Source organism: Schistocerca serialis, chromosome 5 (genome assembly GCF_023864345.2).
Source record: "Schistocerca serialis cubense isolate TAMUIC-IGC-003099 chromosome 5, iqSchSeri2.2, whole genome shotgun sequence".
NCBI lineage: Eukaryota > Metazoa > Arthropoda > Insecta > Orthoptera > Acrididae > Schistocerca > Schistocerca serialis.
The window spans coordinates 549,850,204-549,871,720 of NC_064642.1; the positions used below are offsets into that span (position 1 = coordinate 549,850,204).

Below are 21,517 nucleotides of genomic sequence, written 5' to 3' on the forward strand. Positions count from 1 at the left end.
CGCGTCAACAACAGTGATTCGGCGATTTACGTGTGATGGACTTCTTGGCAGAAAACTGTCTTTCACGCATACGCTGTGAATAACAGCAGCAGGCTTCGTTTTTTAGTGTCTAGCACCAAGCGAGGTGGCGAATGGATAAGACACCAGTATCCCGAAGGAGAGCTGTCAAAATCCCCATCAAGCCACCAGTTTAGGTTTCCTGTAATTTCCCTAAGTCGGTTAAGGCTAATGCAGGGGTGGTTCGACGAAGATACGTTAACCGTAATATTCCATCCTTGCTGCCAATGACTGGCGCTTCATATGCGGCTTCTCCAAAGCACGAGGCAAGAGGCGGTTGGGAATTGCACTATGTTTCGTCGGATGTCTCCTTCTCCCTGTGTGTTGTATATTCGAGCAGAATGCAGCTGTTAAAAATGGCATGTGCTCTGCCGCTGTCCCTCATTTCGCTTTCACAAACTGTATCTGCTAAATACCTGCGCCAACAAACGACTTACAGCACTACGAGAGGGTTTTCAATAAGTAATGCAACCCATTTTTCTTCTGAAAGTAGGCTGTTTTTATTCAGGATTCCAATACACCTTATTATTCCCTACTCTTTTGCTACAATACTATATTTTCTAACATGATCTTCGTTCAATGTAACAGTATTACGCCGTCTTACTGGGACGGCCTTGTATGCCCGTAAGATATCGCTCTATTCGTCGATGTCTTGTTGCATCAATAAACGCCCCATTAACCATGTTCTGTTTCCAGCAGAGTACATCCTCAATTGGTCTAAACAGATGGAAGCCGGAAAGTGCCAGATCCGGGCAGTAGGGTGGCTGAATAATAGTCCAGCGAAGTTTTGTGGGCTCCTCTCAGATGAGATCTAAATTGTGATCCATCGATCACTTCGATTGTGTGTGTTCGCCCGTTAAAACATGGTAGGAGTCACAGCTGTGTGCGGTCGGCCGGTGCGCTGGAGATCGGACAGTTTTGCGTGACCTTGTTGTGATCATGACAGATGCGCCGCCCAACGACTCACCGTGCTTTTGTTCACTTCCCGGTCTCTGTAGGCATTCTGCAGGCACCTATGAGTATTTGCGATGCTCTCCACCAAAAGGAACTCGATGACTGCCCTCTCCTTGGAACCCACCTCCATTAGACGCCATTTTGAAGGCTATGTATGGCGTTGCCTCCTATCGAAACTATAGGGGCTGAAGCGGGAATCTCTGCCCCGCAAAGTTGGTACTTCTACAACAATCATTACATTTCTGATGTGAAGGCCTGTGAATGTGCCGAATTTAGAGGTCTTCATGGCGTTATCTTCAAACTAGATAGTACAATGCTGCCTATTGCATGTGCTGTACTACACTACTTCGGTTCAGACAGTGTTGGATTGTTGTTGTACTACTCTTCGCCGAGAGACGGGCAGCACTGGCCAGCTACTATAACTGACGAAATCTGCCACAAAGTTTTAGCAGAATGATTGACATACCGGTGTCTTCTATCAAAGCTCATTCAGACTCTATGCGCAACTGTTATTGCTGCCAGAGACGACAGCTCCGTGTATTAACTTCACTCTCGGCATACCCCCAAATTATCAACAGATTTAATCCTGTGTTCTTCCTACAGCGGTTGGACAAAAATGCGGAAACACCACGAGAAATGTATGCTTGAACATTAATGCAGATGGTAGCTAAGCCTATAGATTGTGCATTTGTTTTGACCAGGGACGACGGCTCAGTATGCTGCACGTGTCAGTCGAGGTAAGAACATTGGTCTGTGTAGCTGTGAGGGCATTATATCGGAGCTAAGTGGTGCATGTGTCTGGTGTTGCCTGTGTTGAGTGATCGTGTCGGACAGTCATTGAAGAAGATTGCGACGAACCGTAAGAGGACGACAGCTGCAAAAGTCACTGCAGAACTCGGTGTCGCACTTGGGAAACACACGAACTCAACAAGCATGAAATTGCAGGGCGAGTTGCAGTTCCATTACCACACGTTAGTGACACAAGTGCCCGTATCAGGAACCCGTGTTGCCGAAGCCACGAAAAAGCAACGGACGAAAGGCGTTTGGTCGGATGAGTCTTGCCGCACACAGTTTCCATTTTCTGGCAGAGTTTACGTTCCAAGTGTGAACCATGGCGGGGGTTCGATGACGATTTGGGCAGCCATATTGTGCTAGTCCATGAGCCCTCATGGTTACTCTGCAAGGCTGCATTACTGCCAAGGATTATGTGACCATTTTCGCTGTCCGTCCCATGATACGATGTTTGTTCTCCAATGTTCACACTGTCTTCAAACACGACAGGGAGCGTGTTCAACAGCTCACACCGTGAGCACAAGGACGAACTGTCGCATCTCTTCTGGCCATCACAATCACCAGCTCTCAAGGTTATTGATTCAAAAATGGCTCTGAGCACTATGGGACTTAACTGCTGCGGTCATCAGTCCCCTGGAACTCAGAACTACTTAAACCTAACTAACCTAAGGACATCACACACATCCATGCCCGAGGCAGGATTCAAACCTGCGACCGTAGCGGTCGCGCGGTTCCAGACTGGAGCGCCTAGAACCGCTCGGCCACTCGAGCCGGCTCAAGGTTATGGAGTTTTTCTTGTCTACTTGATAGCTGGGTGATGGCTGTCCACCTCCGTCATCGTTCCCTGAACTTGTCACTGCTTTACAGGGAGAATGGTGTAAGATTCCAGAATGAGATTTTCACTCTGCAGCGGAGTGTGCGCTGATATGAAACTTCCTGGCAGATTAAAACTATGTGCCGTCCCGAGACTCGAACTCGAGACTTTTGCCTTTCGCGGGCAAGTGCTCTACCATCTGAGCTATCCAAGTACGACTCGCGCCCCCGTCCTCACAGCTTTACTTGTGCCAGTACCTTGGTAGAGCACTTGCCCGTGAAAGGCAAAGGTCCCGAGTTCGAGTCTCGGTCCGGTACACAGTTTTAATCTGCCAAGTTGTTTCGGTGTAAGATTCCCTTGAAAAACATACAAGGCCTACATTTGTCCCTTCTGAGAGGACTGGAAGCTGTTTCGTATGCTGACTGTTCTCGTACACCGTTCTAGGCATAGTAAGGTGTTATATCCTTGGAGTTTCCACCACTGTACTGTAGTGTGTACGCACGATAACCCTGTGCACAGTGCATGTTTTTCACTGCAGTGGACAACTTTTAATGGTCAATTACCTGGCGTTTTCAGTCAGTCGTGAGGCTGAAAATGCATGCAGGACACAACACCAGTAGGGAGTGCCCACTAACGTGAACTGTGTGGCATTTTCAATCAGTCCTGAGGCTGCAAATGCAAAGAAACGACCAGTAACAGCTGTCCACTGTAGTGGACGCTATGCGCCACAGGTATAAGTAAAACTTCATCTGATTTCAGTGGCCAGCAGTGTGAATCATTTGGCCGTGCCCCCGTGGCGACCACAGCGTTTTTAGATCACCCAGCTGGGACCCCGCTAAGCAGGCAGTTCAGCTCCAGGTGTGCACCGCAGCTGCTCGCGAAAACGAAATGGGGCCACGCGGCTCATGCCACGGGCCAGGCCCGGCCCTGCCCGCTGCTAACGCCTTTGTTATCCTCTCGCCACACACGCGCAGGGCCGCTTTTGTTTTGAGGTTCCGCCATCGACTATTACACAATCGATATGCGCAGTCTCCCTGGGGGGACCGTTTGACACCAGAGGTTTTCCAGTTCTCTGTCAGTGACGCCCTTGAAACTATGCAGTCACACAAGCTACAAAGAGTTCAGTAGCCTTTCGTCGATACTGACCGTAGTTCCCACCAGAAAATCTCCACTAAAGGCTGATTTGGATGCATTCGGAAAGACACTTAAATGCTGTAAATCACTAAATTCGAATCACACATATAAACAGTATAAAAACGGTGGCTGCTGCAATCATTGGTAGTTTTGAAACTTGATGGTGGATTAAAATTGTTTTTTTACCGGGGCTCGATCGCAGAGCCGGCCGAGGTTGGGGTGGCAGAGAGGTTCTAGGCGCTACAGTCTGGAACCGCGCGACCGCTCCGGTCGCAGGTTCGAATCCTGTCTCGGGCATGGATGTGTGCGGTGTCCTTAGGTTAGTTAGGTTTAAGTAGTTCTAACTTCTAGGGGTCTGACGACCTCAGAAGTTAAGTCCCAAAGTGCTCAGAGCCATTTGAACCATTTTTTCGATCGCAGAAACCTCGCCTTTCACTGTTAGTGCTCTTGCCGACGTTTAAAATGAATAAACAAGGTCCCTCCCGTCTCCCCTTGAAGCTCATCCTGTCTCCCTGCAACCATGCCTTTTATGGGTAGCTTCTCACACTGCATCCCTCAACGTCATGTTAAGGCGTAACAGTCGACTGAGCAATCAAAGCACGATTCACGACCCACCTTCAAAGCTGTACTTCCGTCAACTTTCCAAATTTCTCTGTCCCCGAAATGCGCCAATTTCACTTATTGACGAAAGTGAGCACTGTCTATAAACCAAACCATGCAGCGCATACTAATTCTCGTCATAGCCCGCTGCCAACCATACAGTTTGAACGTTTCAACGCAAACCGCTCCTAAATTATGACGCTATTATTTCTTAGTTCAATAAGTCATCCTGTGTCTTCTCCATGTTCGCTTCAAACACTTACAGAAGTTCTCCTGCATGCCTCGCGGGACTTTTTTTGGTCATCTGTCTTCTGAAAGGTTTGATGCGACGCGCCACGAATTCATCTCCAGTGCCAACCTCACCATTTCATCCTGTGCCAAACTCTTCATCTCAGAGTAGCACTTGCAACCTACGTCCTCAATTATCTGCTGGATGTATTATAATCTTTGTCTTTCTCTGCAATTTTTGCCCTCTACAGCTCCCTCTAGTACCATGGAAGTCAGTCCCTGATATCAGAGGTCCTATCATCCTATCGTGTCTCCTTATCAGTGTTTTCCACATATTCCTTTCCTCTCCGATTCTGCGTAGAACCACCTCTTTCCTTACCTTATCAGTCCAACTAATTTTAAACATTCGTCTGTAGCACCACATCTCAAATGTTTCGATTCTCTTCCGGTCTTCCCCACAGTCCACGTATCACTACCATACAATGCTGTACTCCAAACGTATATTCTCAGAAATTTCTTCTTCAAATTAAGGCCTGTTAGATACTAGTAGACTTCTCTTGGCCAGGAATGCTCTTTTTTTTGTCTGTTTTTGATGTCCTTGTTCCGTGCGTCATTGGTTATTTTGCTGCCTAGGTAGCAGAATTCCTTAACTTCATTGACTTCGTGATCATCAAACCTGATATGTTTCTCGCTGTTCACATTTCTGATACTTCTCATTACTTTAGTCTTTCTTCGATTTACTCTCGGTCCATATTGTGTACTCATTAGACTGTCCATTCCGTTCAGCAGATCACGTAATTCTTCTTCACTTTACTCATGTCATCAGCGAATCGTATCATTCATATGTTTTTGCCTTGAATTTATATTCCACTCCTGAACCTTTTTTATTTCCATCATTGTTTCTTAATTGCGGAACTCACTTCTGAAATTAAGGATATTACGGAGAAATGGCTTAGCAACAGCAAAGTGGATTTATTTCCTGATTATTAAGTGCACTATATTTGGCAAGTTCCTCGCCGATTAAAACTGTATGCTCGACCCGGACTCGAACCTTTGTTTCAGAGGTGCTAGACCCAAAAAATTTACAGAGAAACTTCTGTGAAATTTGAGAGTTAGGGGAAAAGTAGTCGCGAAAGTAATTACGCTGAAGGCAGGTCATGAGTCGTGCTTGCATAGCTCAATCAAGCTATTCCCCCTTCAGCTTTATACAAAGTGTGTAGTGCCAACACGAAACACTTATCTACGCAAGAGAAATTGGGTGAGAGAAAAATTCACTTTTATTACGAGAAATGCCACAAGTATGATAAACGTGACCAAGTTTTGCGACCAGACTGGAAATATTTTGCTTGGCTTGTTGGGCGCTTGAAATTTTCCTCACCAAACCAAAGGGCACTGAAATGCAGCAATTTCTAGACATTGCAACCTTGAGGTCTTTAATTTCCCTAGGAACTAAACACCAAACACTAGTTTCTCTTGCATTCTGGTATGTGGTCTCAAAACAGTCTGCATTTTAAGTCTATTTGTTTGTAACTTGATTTTCCCAACTGTCTTGTTCCATCAGGTGCTTGTGTTATTGTCTACTGCATACTCTTGTCTGCAATCAACAATGAAGAGTATGCTTTAGTCAGTGATACAATCAACTGATGAAACGACAGTTGGCAAAATCGTGTTATGATACAAAGAAATTGTCTTAATATGCAGACCGTTTTGAGACCACAAATCAGAATGCAACAGGAACACGTCAACGTTTGCTGTTACTTCGTGCTTTTTAAAAATGTCTGTTATCATAATTTTTAAATCAACAGAAGGAAAAGTTTTCTGCATATCGTTAGGTTTCGTATTTATACATTTAATAAGCAAGGCTCATATCACTTGCACTTACAAAAATAAACAAATCCGTCATATCGTTAACGGAAATATCGTTTGTTCGTTCTTGTAACACACGTGAAATTCTTATGTTAGGAAAAAACAAGTTAAATCCTATAGCAATAGTTTGCAATTCTGTTGTTAAATTTCTCTAAAGTACCTCTAAAAGCAGTTCAAACAGAATATAACATAGCATAAGGAAAACCTGCTGGAAGAACCAAAAACAAATTGTTAATGTGGATGCACAATGTTCATTGCTATAGTAGATATTTTTATCATGTTGCTATCGTTATTAATTCCTTATGTAATGTAACTATCTTAAAGGATGTAACAGCAGTGCTGATAGTTATCATAAATTTTTGTATACATTTGCAATTAACTGCGTTTCAGTTCAGTAAAATGTTTACATAAAAACTCAATCGATAAGAGCATTACCCGCGAAAGGCAGGGTTACGATTTCGAATCCTAGTCCAGTACACATGTTTAATCTGTTATGTAGTTTCAGAAGAGAGAGACTCCGCTGCGGAGTGAAAGTTGCGGTCTGCAAATATTGGCTGTTTGTATCAGTTCCGCAATAAAACTTCAGAGTTCATTTTTAGTATTCCTCAGAATGATTTCATTTTCGCCAGAAGTTGTTCCTCCGTTTGCCGCATCGGTGCACGCCTCACAGATACAACCAAAGTTTCTAGCAGCAGCTGGCTTCTATACATTGCCCTCTGAACCCGGTGTTGGTTGTAGCGTCCCGACACAGCGCACAGATTCAACTTTGTCAGCATCGTGTACAATAGTATATACAGCTGTCATCGATTAGGAGATAAATTTCCAACGCCGCAGCGCTTTCCTAGATACTGTTCTGTTGAAAGTGGTATTCTCTCGCCGTCTCAGACTTGTGAACTAATTTAACCAGCCAGCTATAAAGGATGGGCAAATCAAAACTACCTCCGAAAATGTCCTGCACCTTCAGAGAGGCACCCGTTACACACACGAAGTGAATCATTTCCAGGTTCAAAAATGTTAGAAAATATATTTGAATCGAACTCTGAACCTTTCGATCATTAGTCTGGCGCTTCTCCACTCTTCCACCGAGCCACACTCAACTCGTGTATATTGCATTAATCAGGACCAAATTTTATATAAAATCTTATTTTAGTACCAACTTTCTGCTGCGTTTATGACATCACAAACTCCAGCTTTGTCATCGAAAGATTCCCAAATATGACTCCTGAAAGGCTTCGTCCTACTTCAGACATCGAATGTGTGGTCGTAGTATTGAGAGCAGAGAATTTTCGTTTGTCCTAAATGGCCGTTAGAAAAACCACTAAGGTTTCAGTTGCACGAGACTGTGCGGTTAAGTTCCCGTGAGCGTAGAATCTGCGACATTCGTCGGTGTTTTGCCAAATCTACGGGGATCATGTGACAAATTTACTACTCAGGGATTTGATTAACCTGCAAAGATGATACATACCGTTGTTTTGCATGTTGGATTTTGCCTCAGATTGGTAGTAATCTGAAGATTCGATCCCATGTTAATAAAGTACTTAGTTTTTCATTGTACCAAAAGTAATCTTGATCTCAAACAGTCAAGCATGTATGCGAAAAATAACAAAACCACTGGCGTCCGGATACCATTTTCAATTGTAGTTCCCCAAACAAAACAGAGCTCTCTCGTCAACCGCAAAAAAATCCATTTCAGACCATACACATAACAGTCGTGTCACTCTTCAGACCAACTTCAGGTTGATGATTTTTATTTATATTTCGTAAAATTGTGTGGGGCCATCGTCTTGCTGTGTAGTGTAACCAGCACATTGTGTAAAAAGCTGTTCAGGTGATGTTTTCTTTATTTGATAATAATTGAACTCCACTTTATTCTTTTCATATGTAAATGAAAGATACAATTTATTTATGAAACACGGGACATATGCATACAAATATCAGGTTCACACAATAAAAAGAGGAAAACTGATACTTGGACAATGTCTGAAAGACCCATGTTACAGTAGAGATTTTTGTCTTCTGCAGGTAATTCTCTACTAGTACGGTAACACCAGGGGTGGCAAGTTAAGTTGTTCAGGGAGAAACAGTGAAGAATCGTCTTGAGGAGCAGAAAATAATCTTCCACTTTAATATTGCTGTTGTCAAATGATTGAAAACTGAAAGCGTATTCCACATTTTGTATTAAGTTATGTGGTATTCGCAAAACTTTGTCAAAATAGTGTGGTATTAAATGTACTTTATATTAAATTAAAATTTTATACATTAATATTCAAAAAAGCTGTCTCCCGCGTTTCCATGTGTCCACAAGACGGGAGTGGGGCGAAAGTAACTTTATCCACTCTGTTTTGGCTCACGTTAATTGGAAGGCAACACCTTTCGATCTGTAATTGCTGGTGATCACAGAACTGTCGGTGACCGTTAGAGAAGCTTCTCGGCTTGGAGGACGCCAGGAAGGCTGGGATACATTCCTGGGAGGTAGCTGGCGCTTCGCCCGTCTCAACCCTACAGGGACTGCATAGACTACTTTCTTTTTCAACTTTTATTTCAACTGTTGTTTGATACAACGTGAACTTGAACATTAGTGCATTTTCCTCCAAATTTCAGTGCTTAATATTAGTTTTCGTTGCCTTGTAAATATTAAATGCCGAATATATAACAATTGAAGAGTGCAATTTCGGTTGTTGGTATTGTTACAATTACGGTACTGCCCTTCTTGTTAATCTACACCCTTATGATTAGCTTAGATTAATCAATGTGGAAAATGACTGCTTGATTCGCACCTACAAATAGGATTCAATAATAGGCTTCCAAAGCCATATGATATTGCACCAACTACGTTGAGTTTCATTTGTTAGCGGAAGGCATGCAAGGTCTTCACCACATTATGACGGACAACAACAATCGGGCTGGCAGCTTAAAAGAAAATTGTTTTTATTGTAGTCGGACACCTGTTACTAGCTGTTTTGACTAACTGAGCATTCTCTCATTTCAGCCCAAAGTCGCCTCCCAACAGCCCGAACACGGAACCTTCGACCGACGACGACCTCAAGGGCGTCTACATAAACTACTGCTACAAGGTAAGGATCACTTTCCAACTTCCAGCTATCTACTTCGTAGGATCCATATGGAAGTGTCCCAGCGAGGGTGAAGCGTAGACCTGTGTTTCTCCTCACTATAAAGAAAAAAAAATTGCTCAATTCGACAATCGTAGCAGTTGGGACCACCCAAAGACTATCGCTAGTAACGAAATCTAACGATGTTTCGGAGGCTCTAAAGTTTGGTTCGGTGTCTAGCAAGCACGGTTCAAGGTTAATAGCAAAAAAATGTAAACTATTATTTGTATCCCCATTCATCAACAGAATAAATACAAAAATATGTAAATAAAGCTGTAGATCAGTTATATTACCGATACTTCCTTTGCAGAACCGTTGCCGTTGGTGTAACCCATTAACGGACTTCGGGAAAAAGTTTTTGCCATCGAACTCCTCAAGAATCACTTAGCCATCACTTGATTAACTTTTCCTCCAGGCACCTTTATTTCCACTTTTGATGTTGTTCATTACTAAAATGGAACAAACATCTTCATAGCACAACTGATATCTTCCAGAGCAATAAAGCGGATACATTAACCGCTATAGAAGTCGCCTTGAACTCAAGATAAAGCATTTCTAAGAATGGATTCAAAGTTGAGATCAGGGATCGCTGACGTTTAAGGGCCATCTAAGTTGAACTCAACATAAATAGCAACTATCCTGTATTTAAGGGAAACATGTTCCTCTCTCGAGTTTTTAAAGGAAAAACAAATTAAGAAATATCAATTTCAGGATATATGGTCGCTGAGCTGAGAGAGAATCCTGACAGACCAGCTACTCATCGGAAGGATACCGTGGGAGGATGGGGACAGGGAGCATCGAAATGTAAAAATATTGGGAAGCTTTGTACACTGAAAAAATTCCATATGAATAACTTTCTGTAGGCTAGCCATGTGTCTACGACAATAATAAAATTGAAACACTTAGTAACGCACCGAAATAGTTGGAACTTTATATGTAGTTAACATTCTTGGTCAGTAATTTAAAATGGGTAACAGTTCCAACTTAAAGTACAATTTGGTCTAAGATTTTATCACGAACACTGATTTCTTATAACTGTATTCTCTCCAAATCGTGAAGTTTTTCGAGAAATTTGTAGATTATTTTTCGCGTTTTTATGTCTTTTGTTGTGATTGTACAGACCATCGCGTGAGAAGTGCAGTACGTAAATTATGCAAAATGCTGCGGGTTTTTTCCCCGAAAAGTTAGGACGCCGCAGGGCGAGTGACTAAGTCACAGTTGCAGGGGAGATGGAGATGGGGATGGTGGGGGGAGTAAGGAGTGTGTGGTGGTGCAGTCACGGGACTGCGGCGAGCTGATGGAGCGAGTAAACAGATTCCTCTTCAGACTGTGACCTCGCATCGTTCTTAGCGTACGTAGCTGGCTGGGTACCCTGGTGGTGAGTCAGCTGCGTAAGTACTGCTCCACCCAGTTCTAAGAATACGCAGTTCTGTCAATGTACTGCAAATGTGGAAATGTCATTAACATTTACCTAATCTGACTCTCTGTACCGAGTAAGTTACTCTGCAATGTTCATTGGTTAATAACGCGTTTCCCACTCTTCGCGCATGAACGGATTAACTGCAAAACGTGACACAGCAATTATTCCATGAAAGTTTTGGTTCACGAACGTATCTTTCGTGCCCACCTTTTGAGAATATCGTAGCCTAATCTGGTACTTTATATTTTAAATTTTTGTGAAAAGTATTTATTTTTAATGATTCCTTATGTTATATCACGTAGCTTTTTAAATTTTTTCAGTAAAAATTCATCCAAAACTTTGTCTTATTTGTGAATGTGACTTTTCACATCAAATGTCATATTCATATTTTCAGGTTTAGGATTCTTTTTACACATCTGTATGACTTTAAAAGGTATGTCGTGAATGAAAATCAACAATAATTAACTAAATTTGTATTTTTTAAATTTTCTGCTCTGGTCATAAAGTAACCCTTCACTCTGTGTAGACATTACTGAAAATACGTTGGTGTCGCTGAAATGGTGCTAAGATATTTTCAGGTTCTGTACCGTACGCACACACCAGTACGTTGCTAAATACAAAGTATACCCTCCAGCCGCCCCCCCCCCCCCCCCCCCCCCCGGCATTACGCGTTATGGAAAATGCGTTGGTATTGCTTGGGTTAAGCTACTTCCTAACGTAAGTTGTAGGCTCAGTATTGCCTTGCATGTTCCTACGTTTATCCGGAAGCGAAACTGATCTTCCCCGAGATCGGCTTCTGCCAGCTTTTCCATTAATCTGCAAATAAGTCGTGTCAGTACGTTGCACCGTGACTGAAATGATGCGGTAATATTCACATCTTTCGGTAAAATACAGGGTTATTACAAATGATTGAAGCGATTTCACAGCTCTACAATAACTTTATTTTTTGAGATATTTTCAGTGCTTTGCACACACATACAAAAACTCGAAGTTTTTTAGGCATTCACAAATGTTCGATATGTGCCCCTTTAGTGATTCGGCAGACATCAAGCCGATAATCAAGTTCGTCCCACATTCGGCGCAGCATGTCCCCATCAATGAGTTCGAAAGCATCGTTGATGCGAGCTCGCAGTTCTGGCACTTTCTTGGTAGAGAAGGTTTAAACACTGAATCCTTCACATAACACCACAGAAAGAAATCACATGGGGTTAAGTCGGGAGAGCGTGGAGGCCATGACATGAATTGCTGATCATGATCTCCACCACGACCGATCCATCGGTTTTCCAATCTCCTGTTTAAGAAATGCCGAACATCATGATGGAAGTGCAGTGGAGCAGCATCCTGTTGAAGGATGAAGTCGGCGCTGTCGGTCTCCAGTTGTGGCATGAGCCAATTCTCCAGCATGTCCAGATACACGTGTCCTGTAACGTTTTTTTTTTTTTTTTTTTTCGCAGAAGAAAAAGGGGCCGTAAACTTTAAACCGTGAGATTGCACAAAACACGTTAACTATTGGTGAATTGCGAATTTGCTGCACGAATGCGTCAGGATTCTCTACCGCCCAGATTCGCACATTGTGTCTGTTCACTTCACCATTAAGAAAAAATATTGCTTCATCACTGAAAACAAGTTTCGCACGGAACGCATCCTCTTCCATGAGCTGTTGCAACCGCGCCGAAAATTCAAAGCGTTTGACTTTGTCATCGGGTGTCAGGGCTTGTAGCAATTGTAAACGGTAAGGCTTCTGCTTTAGCCTTTTCCGTAATATTTTCCAAACCGTCGGCTGTGGTACGTTTAGCTCCCTGCTTGCTTTATTCGTCGACTTCCGCGGGCTACGCGTGAAACTTGCCCGCACGCGTTCAACCGTTTCTTCACTCACTGCACGCCCCTTACAGAGGCATCCAGAAGCTTTAAACTGCGCATACCATCGCCGAATGGAGTTAGCAGTTGGTGGATCTTTGTTGAACTTCGTCCTGAAGTGTCGTTGCACTCTTATGACTGACTGATGTGAGTGCATTTGAAGCACGACATACGCTTTGTCGGCTCCTGTCGCCATTTTGTCTGACTGCGCTCTCGAGCGCTCTGGCGGCAGAAACCTGAAGTGCGGCTTCAGCCGAACAAAACTTTGAGTTATTCTACGTATCTGTAGTGTGTCGTGACCATATGTCAATGAATGGAGCTACAGTGAATTTATGAAATCACTTCAATCATTTGTAATAGCCCTGTACACATCTGTCAACACTTGCAGTCTTCGACACTGATGTTATTTATGATTCTTCTTTAAGTCTGCCGGTATTTCGCCTTTATATCTTCCATAGCAGGTGGAATGTAAGGTTTATAATCGAAGCAGGAACCAGTAAAAGCACTGTTTTAAAAAGTTTATTTAACTCAAACAATTACAGGTTTCAGATTTATTACAAATCCATCTTCAGAAGGCTCTTAAGGCTTCCCTTTCTTTCCTGCTATTGTTTTCTCACTCATGTGAAGTTGGGCCACGTTTCGCAGAATGTTAAACGTATGTGTAGCCATTAAACATAAAATGGTGCGTTTCATAACAGTTTTCATGGAATTAAACAGCACTTTCACGATGCATGGGCAAAAAATGTGTTAACTTAATAAAGCAAAACACAAATACAGGACGAATTCTTCACCAGAAACAACCACCAATGCACCACATTTGTAACGAACAAAAAACGAGGTCCCAGCAGCAAATAAAGGAAAACTACCAGAGCCGTGTGTGTGTGTGTGTGTGTGTGTGTGTGTGTGTGTGTGTGTGTGTGTGTGTGAGAGAGAGAGAGAGAGAGAGAGAGAGAGAGAGAGAGAGAGAGAGAGAGAGAGAGAGAGAAAATTTAAAATTTCATTATAATACTCCTTCAATCTTCAGTTGTACTACCAACACAACTGTTGCTTTCTCTAAATATGTTAAATTAAGCCAGAGGCAAAACCATAATCAGTAATGATGACAGCAGTGCAGCAAAACTATTTTCGTTCCCTCCCCCTTCTGCGCGAGCGCGTGTTTTTCGCGCACGTGCGCACTCTTGACACATCTTGTCTGCCGCGCAGCTCCCCCTCGTCACGCCGCTGTGCGCCTTGGGCAGTTTCATGTTGCCAGCCAAGAAACAAAAGCAGAGAAATGTAAAAAGAGCCAAGTTGCGCTCCTTCTAAAACTGCCAGCAGTCTAATTGCAGAGTGTTTGGCGTGAACTTCAAAGCCTGGCCTGTGGATGCGACGTGATTGTGTTAGACTGAAATGGGACTTTCGACCTCACTTCCATTACATTCCTCCGTGATACGGGAAAAAGGAGGAAAACAGATTTTCTACACGGAAGCCTTCGCGGCGTAGAAATGTTTGTAAATCTTTCCGAGCATAGCGACAGCGTGTGGGGCAGGGATATAAACCACCCTTTTGCTGGACCGTCGATCTGCTACACTGGTCAGCCTGGAAATAGTTTCCGGCGTTTTTTATTTTTTCGATATTATTCTACTCATTTCCAGACTGGTATCCTACGTACACCGTTGCCACCTTTCAGGTAGATACTTATATGAATATGGTGTCTGTTCTTTCAGACACGTGCGAAGGAACAGACATCACTGATAACCTGCGGCCGTCTAGAACGAAATTAGAATTACATTAATACCTTAAGCTGCTGAGGGGCTGCTTACATGGCAGACGCTCTATCCATCCGAGCCAACGAGGGCACAGAGGATAGTCCGACTGCAGGGACTATCTGACGCACGCCTCCCGCGAGACCCACATTCTCACCTTGTATCTCCACACACTACGTCCCTACTCAACACAGTCATTACTCGTGGAAGACATTCTTACCAAGTCACGTAAGAGTTCGGGGAATGTGTGTGCATCCGCAGAGGAGGAGGAGGTCATGGCCGGTATTGTCAGAACTATATACTTACATGGATATGGTGTCTGTTCTTTCGGACATGTTCGGTGTGTGTTGAGGTGGGACACTACAAATGTAGTGTGTGGACATAAAAGTTGAGAATGTGCGTCTCGCGGGAGGCGTGCGTGAGATAGTCCCTGCAGTCGCACTATCCTCTGTGCCCGCGGTGGCTCAGATGGATAGAGCGTCTGCCATGTAAGCAGGAGATCCCGGGTTAGTCTCGGTCGGGGCACACATTTTCACCAGTTCCCGTTGATAAATAACAACGCCCATAAACAGCTGAAGGTATTAATATATTTCTAATTTCAGGTTGTGTGTGTGTGTGTGTGTGTGTGTGTGTGTGTGTGTGTGTGTTATGGAAAATGCGCGCAAATATTAAGATTGTAACATACCTACAGTATAAAGGGACACTTCGCTTTTGACCTTCTCACACGTAGGGTTCATGAATGCGCATTCAACTTCGATTAACCTTATAAAAAAACCAAAAGATTCTTACCAATGTTTTTGACGCATATGGGAGCTTTGGAAGCTGAAATGATTGTAATCTGGGACAGAATAAACTTTGGGTGCCCATACTACAGTATTGTGGCCCAGTACTTTACTAATATATCTCTAACTGTACAAATCGCACCCGAAGGCGTCATAGCAAACCGCTGATCTCGTGCAAGCGAGCGACGACCTATTAGGAAGTTTTCGGAGTCGGGTTAAAGGCCAGATCAGATATGCATTTAACTATTGCGATTTGGGTGCTAACTCCGCTTTTCCTGTGACAGAAATACACCGAAACTATCTACAGTTCACCTTCAGTTTTTAAACTTACTTGAAACCAGCTCACTAGTAACAAGGAAAGAAATAGCGTGCCAATCGTAATGCACAAAATCACAGAATTCATTTCAAAGACAAGGAACAAAGAACATGCAAGCTTTAAGGAAATTCAGAAAATTATCCTACAAATGGAACAGCAAGAGGAAGACTGAGCTACTAAAATGATTTGCTAGTTGAGTTAAAGAAGTAAGAGGTAAGTAAGTCATTTACGAGGGGATAAAGTGGTAGCTGTGCGTAAGAGACTAAAGACGACTGATGCCGAGTAGAAATTTGATGCTACGTTGACACGCTAACTCTGTTGGTAAAACTGGGAAGGACGATAAAAGTTAGTTTCCAGGACCACGGTGGAATTGTGTATTGGTGTGGCGGTATCATCGTAGAAAAATTTTGTGGCAGTGGAGATGAAGAAGACAGAGTATGCGTTGAGAAAAACCGTCAATAACTTGCAAAGCAACTGGATAGCAAACTTTAATCCACCTCCCCTCCCCCTGCTATCCGATGAAGTGTGTCACGAAGAACGTGATATGGTTTCGTGTACTAACACACTGACGAGAGATTGTGTATTTAACCCCGCACACATTCTGTGGCCAGAATATAAATACTACCACCTTTACTTCCCTTCGTGACAAATTCTCGTAGCAACGTACCTCCGCTAACAGAAGTCTAAACGTCTATCTTTGGTCAAAACTACGCCGGATTAAGAGGTTTAGTGACCTCTATCACAGTCCACGAACCAGATTCCAAACTGCGCACTGTCAACATTTGTGACCATACTTTTTTCACCGTCGGCAGTATAATGGCTAGTGTAACAGGAAATAGTATTTCTTTGAGTGAGTTTGACAGTTTTACGTCACTTTATTCGTCGTTGGTGCTACAAATTAGTGCTCAGAGAAGATGTCTAAATGTTTCTCCGCTTAACGCCTGCCGTGTTCAGTTGTATGTTACCACCAGTACTAACCCAAGTTTGCGTGTCCCACTTGCATATATGTAACCCCCTCCCCCCATATGTTGGATTGTTTGTCGTTTATCTCGCCCGAAAAGTAATTACGCTTGTATCAGAACAAACTCTTGTATGTAAAGAGAAATTAACGTAATACTTTAAAGCTATGTGTACTTGATGATAAGGACGAACAGAAAGTTTATGAATGGTAACACTGTTGCGGAGTCTGTTGTACAAAATGTAAACATTCTAAGGATAATGTTGCTACCCACATGTACTGTTGTCTTAATGCTGTTCACGCAACGATTACGCTTCATAACAACCTTTAGACAGTGTAATGCTTGTTTGTGTTTAAAAACGAGTGAACGATCGAACTGCCCCTCCATGAAAATGTTGGCCTGTTGGGAGTAACTGTAAGGTAAACAACTGGTAACAAAAAGTTATTTTTCGTTGCATATGTTCGGCATTGAAAACGTAGCGAAATAGTCTCTGATATAAGAATTGTGTCCTCCTGGAGGTTTTCTTGCACTGAAAAAAAATAAAGAGAACACACTATCGTTCTCCTTCGTTCACCTTGACATAACAAAGCCGTTACTTAAATTGAAGACTTTCGACGGCTATCCTTAGCCACTGCGCTAGGTTGCCCATTGGGTAACTGTACTGCTATTTGCAGTGTGTGTCATTTGGATATAGGCTTTGTTCAGTTCAAAGATATCAGGACGCTAACATATAACCACCTCGCTTTGTTCAGTGTTGTCAAACGTTTTAGAAATTGACATCTTAAAAATTAAGCATAATGTATTTATTTTTTGTCTCGAAACCGTAGAAGCATGTCACTGAAGTTTCTTCATGTGCGAAAAGGGCAGGGTGTTTCCACCAACAGTGCTTAACTTAGGAATTACTTTATTTTTATATTGTCTCCTGAATGATTACTTACCGGTAAATTGTGATGTTAACGTATCGCAATCTCATGTTGTATGGACCTTCTATTTAGTAATGAGTAAAACCGAATACTGACTGCGCGAGACTGGATCCGGATACTATTCACGGTTGTTCTAGCGCTATTTTTGCGCGATTAACACGACTGAACAAGTGTGATTAGAGAATTCTTCATATATTGCAAAGACACACATACTAAAAGAATAATTCGCGTTAATCGAAGAAGTCGCGTTAACCGCGCAAAAATAGCGTTGGAACATCCGTGAATGGTATCCTGGATTTTATGTAAATAATCACACTGTTTACATGTTTCCTTGTAATTTGGTTTGGTTTTGTATCACAGTTTCTGATGATGGCTGTTGGGCTAACTGCGTTAAGTCTTCATTAATAAATTTCGATACATACTGAATTGTTGTAAAAGTGCTTCCATGATGACTAACCTCTTTCCAAATTTCATATTTTTTCTTTGGCTACTAGGTTCGTTGTAGGTAAGATATATTGGAAATTTGAGGACCTTGTATGTCAAGGTGGAAAGTATCGAATCAGTTAGTTTCAAAAATTCGCCTTCTGCAAAAAACTTTTTTGTTCTTTACCGAAACATCTTAAGACACCTGTTATTTTTAGTGGGTCTAGATCCATTACTGTAAAATACAGCACAAAAATTTGATTTACTTTTTTAGTACGAGACTAAGTTACAAATGAATGCTGTCAAGCCATAAAACACACGAAACCAGGCCAGCCTGTATAATTGTCTCTTTAGAGTTAATGTAGTTTCAGCTTAGTAATCACGACAAAATGGGACTGCACACGGTACAGTTGAAGCCTAAACTAGTGTACCAACCACGAATTTTTGTACAATATTTTACAGAAATAGACCCACAGACACTCAGATACTGAAACATAGTGTATTGTGGAAGGCAAATTTTTAGAAGCTCAAAGTAAGCTGCAAACATCGATAACGCTAACGCGAGATTCAAACGGCAACAAGAAGACTAAAACACGCAATTACATGTCTTGAAAAGTCTGCAATTTTCTACATAATCGTTTCCGTAAAGTCGTTAAAGCTTTAACACCTAATTGTTAGATGGCTTTCTCCAAACATTACCTCAAGTTGGGAGGACAGAGATGCCTAACGGGAAGGAGGTCGCTAACATTGAAATAACGCAGGTGGAAAGTTGTCAACGGTGAAGAAGGCTTACCTGCCCACATAGCGGCGATCCTGCGCTCTATCCAACCGCAGCTGCGGCTTGCAGCTGGCGAATCTCATCAAGGCCAGCCGGCCCGCAGGAAGCCTGTCCAATTCGCGGTTCTTTTTTGTGCGGCCGCTGCTGCTGTCCGGAGCAAAAGGCCCACGGGTAGGCACCACTTCCGCCCGACTCACTCAATTTCCTCTGGTCACACCATCTCGCGGTCAACGGTAACGTCCGAGCTACAGAAGTATGTGCAAGGGTCATGTTTCGGATCTAGTACACTAGCGACTTTGTCTCTCTTGACTGTCCTCGGTAGGCAAATCTACTGCAGCGCCACCGGTACAGGTGCGGAAAATAAACGTGGCCTTCAGAACAGATTTCCAGGGTACAAATACACGTCAGGAGAAACGAAATACAAAACTAACCTGGTTAAATTTGATGTTGGAAGTGACCACCAATCCACTCTTGGCAATTTTGGACCCGGGTCAGCAAGTTGTTGCAGGCAGATTGAAACTGAACTGCGGGAATTACTGCACTCTCACCCGAAATACTGTTGCAGTTCTTGAAGACTGAGGGTTGTTGGGATGCACCGTAGACTTGAGGGCTCTACTCATAAAGTAATAGCTCACTGACAGAACAGCTAGGGTTGCAACCACACGGACCTCTGCTAACAACTGTCAGGCATGAAGATTTTTTAAATGTGCTTCGGTCGGCTGTTTGGGAAGTTGCTCCATTCTATTGGAGTGTGGTTATACGCATACATTCATGTACAATTGTATACACTCGTCCGGGTCACTTTTATTTGCCCCACTCTGTATACCCCACGGGGAAGAAATAAGACACGGCCGACCTATTCACCTCATATTTGACAGGTCGCTTGTGTACAAACTAAAATCGGAGGCTTCGGATCCACTATCGGAAAAGAGAGAAAGCAGCCCCGAGGCGGAGGTGCCAGACATAAAAGAAAATTATATATGAAGATAGTAACTGTTCCCGAAAGAACAGATACCATTGATGATCGACCAGCTTTCTAGAATAAATGATAATTGAAACCCTCAGCTGCCGACAGGTGCTGTTGATATGCCTCGATGGGACAGATGAAAATGTGTGCCCCGACCGGGACTCACCCGGGATCTCCTGCTTACATGGCAGACACTCTATACATTTTTTTTTTTAATTTCGTTCGTTGTTGATCGTTGTTTGGTCGTTGCGGACGTTACGTGACATCCACTAAAGTTCGTGTGTTGATCCTTTCACACTTTTTTTTTTTATTACAGAGGCCAACCAGCTCTGACCGAACACGCTGAGCTACCGTGCCGGCTCCATCTGAGCCACCGAGGACACAGATGGAAAGCGCGACTGCAGGACCTTATCCCTTGCACGCTTCCCGTGAGACCCACATTCCCAACTGTCCACACTCTACATACGTAATGTTCCTAATAGATATTTGCCTATTCACTCATTACTCGCGCCAACTAAGGTGACGATTCCCGTAAGAGTTCAGGCAACGTGTGCGCATTCGCACAGACGAAGGTCAAGGAAGGCCTGCAGTCGCACTTCTCATTTGTGTCCTCGGAGGCTCAGATGGATAGAGCGTCTGCCATGTAAGCAGGAGATCACGGGTTCGAGTCCCGGTCGGAGCACACATTTTCAGCTGTCCCCATCGAGGTATATCAACACCCGCCGGCAGCTGAGGGCTTCAATTATCATTTATAAAAGAAAATTGGTACCTGTGTTTCTACGTATGAAGGATCATACGCTAGTAGCGCCACTATGAGGATGCAAATCAGATTTTACTACTGAGACGGAAGACCAGCGTGTTCCACGTGTGGCTGTGGCATAGCGTAGTGCATCTGCAGTAGCAATTTGAACAGCAGTTGGCACCACAATGACACAATGAACTGCTTAAAATCGGTTACTTAAAGGACAGCTCCGAACCAAATGCCCTGTAGCGTGCATTGCACTAATCCCTGACTACCGCCATTTGCGACTTCAGTGGTGTCAAGCGAGAGTTCATTGGAGGGCAGGGTAGAGTCTGTTGTCTTTTCTGAGGAAAGCTGATTCTGTCTCGGTGTCAGTGATGGCCAGTTGGCCTATAACCAACCTGTCTGCGTGCTTGACAATTTGGACCTACACCTGGAGTTACGAACCAGGGTGTGATTTCTTACGCCAGCAGGAGGAATCTCGTGGTTATCCCACGCACCCTCACTACAAAATTGTACGTCAGTCTGGTGATTTGAACCGTTGTACTGCCAGTCATGACAGCATTCACGGGATGTTTTCCAACAGGATAACGCTCGCCCACATACCGCTGCTGTAACTCAACATGCTCGATATATAGCGTCGACATGTTTTTGCCTGCTCGATCTCTAGATCCGTCTGCAATCTGGCACATATGGGACATAGACAAAAACTCCGGCGTCGTACACGTACGGCATTATCCATATCTGTATTGACCAAGTGGAACAGGCATGGCACTCCATCCCACAAACTGATATCAAGCACTTGCACAACAAAAATTGGCTCAAATAGCTCTGAGCACTATGGGACTCAACTGCTGAGGTCATTAGTCCCCTAGAACTTAGAACTAGTTAAACCTAACTAACCTAAGGACATCAGACATCCATGCCCGAGGCAGGATTCGAACCTGCGACCGTAGCGGTCTTCGCGGTTCCAGACTGCAGCGCCAGAACCGCGCGGCCACTTCGGCCGGCACTTGCACAACACAATGTATGCATGTATGCACGTTTGAA

At 43.4% G+C, this 21,517-nt stretch overlaps 1 protein-coding gene across 2 annotated transcripts in view; it reads left to right on the top strand.

Annotated features, from left to right (window-relative positions):
- LOC126480712 (BCL2/adenovirus E1B 19 kDa protein-interacting protein 3) overlaps positions 1-21,517 on the top strand; it is a 296,896-nt gene that overhangs the window by 229,555 nt on the left and 45,824 nt on the right. For both annotated transcript variants that reach the window (XM_050103966.1, XM_050103965.1), the window contains one exon: positions 9,435-9,519. In XM_050103966.1, coding sequence (XP_049959923.1) covers positions 9,435-9,519 — 85 coding nt within the window. The remainder of the gene's footprint in view (positions 1-9,434; positions 9,520-21,517) is intronic.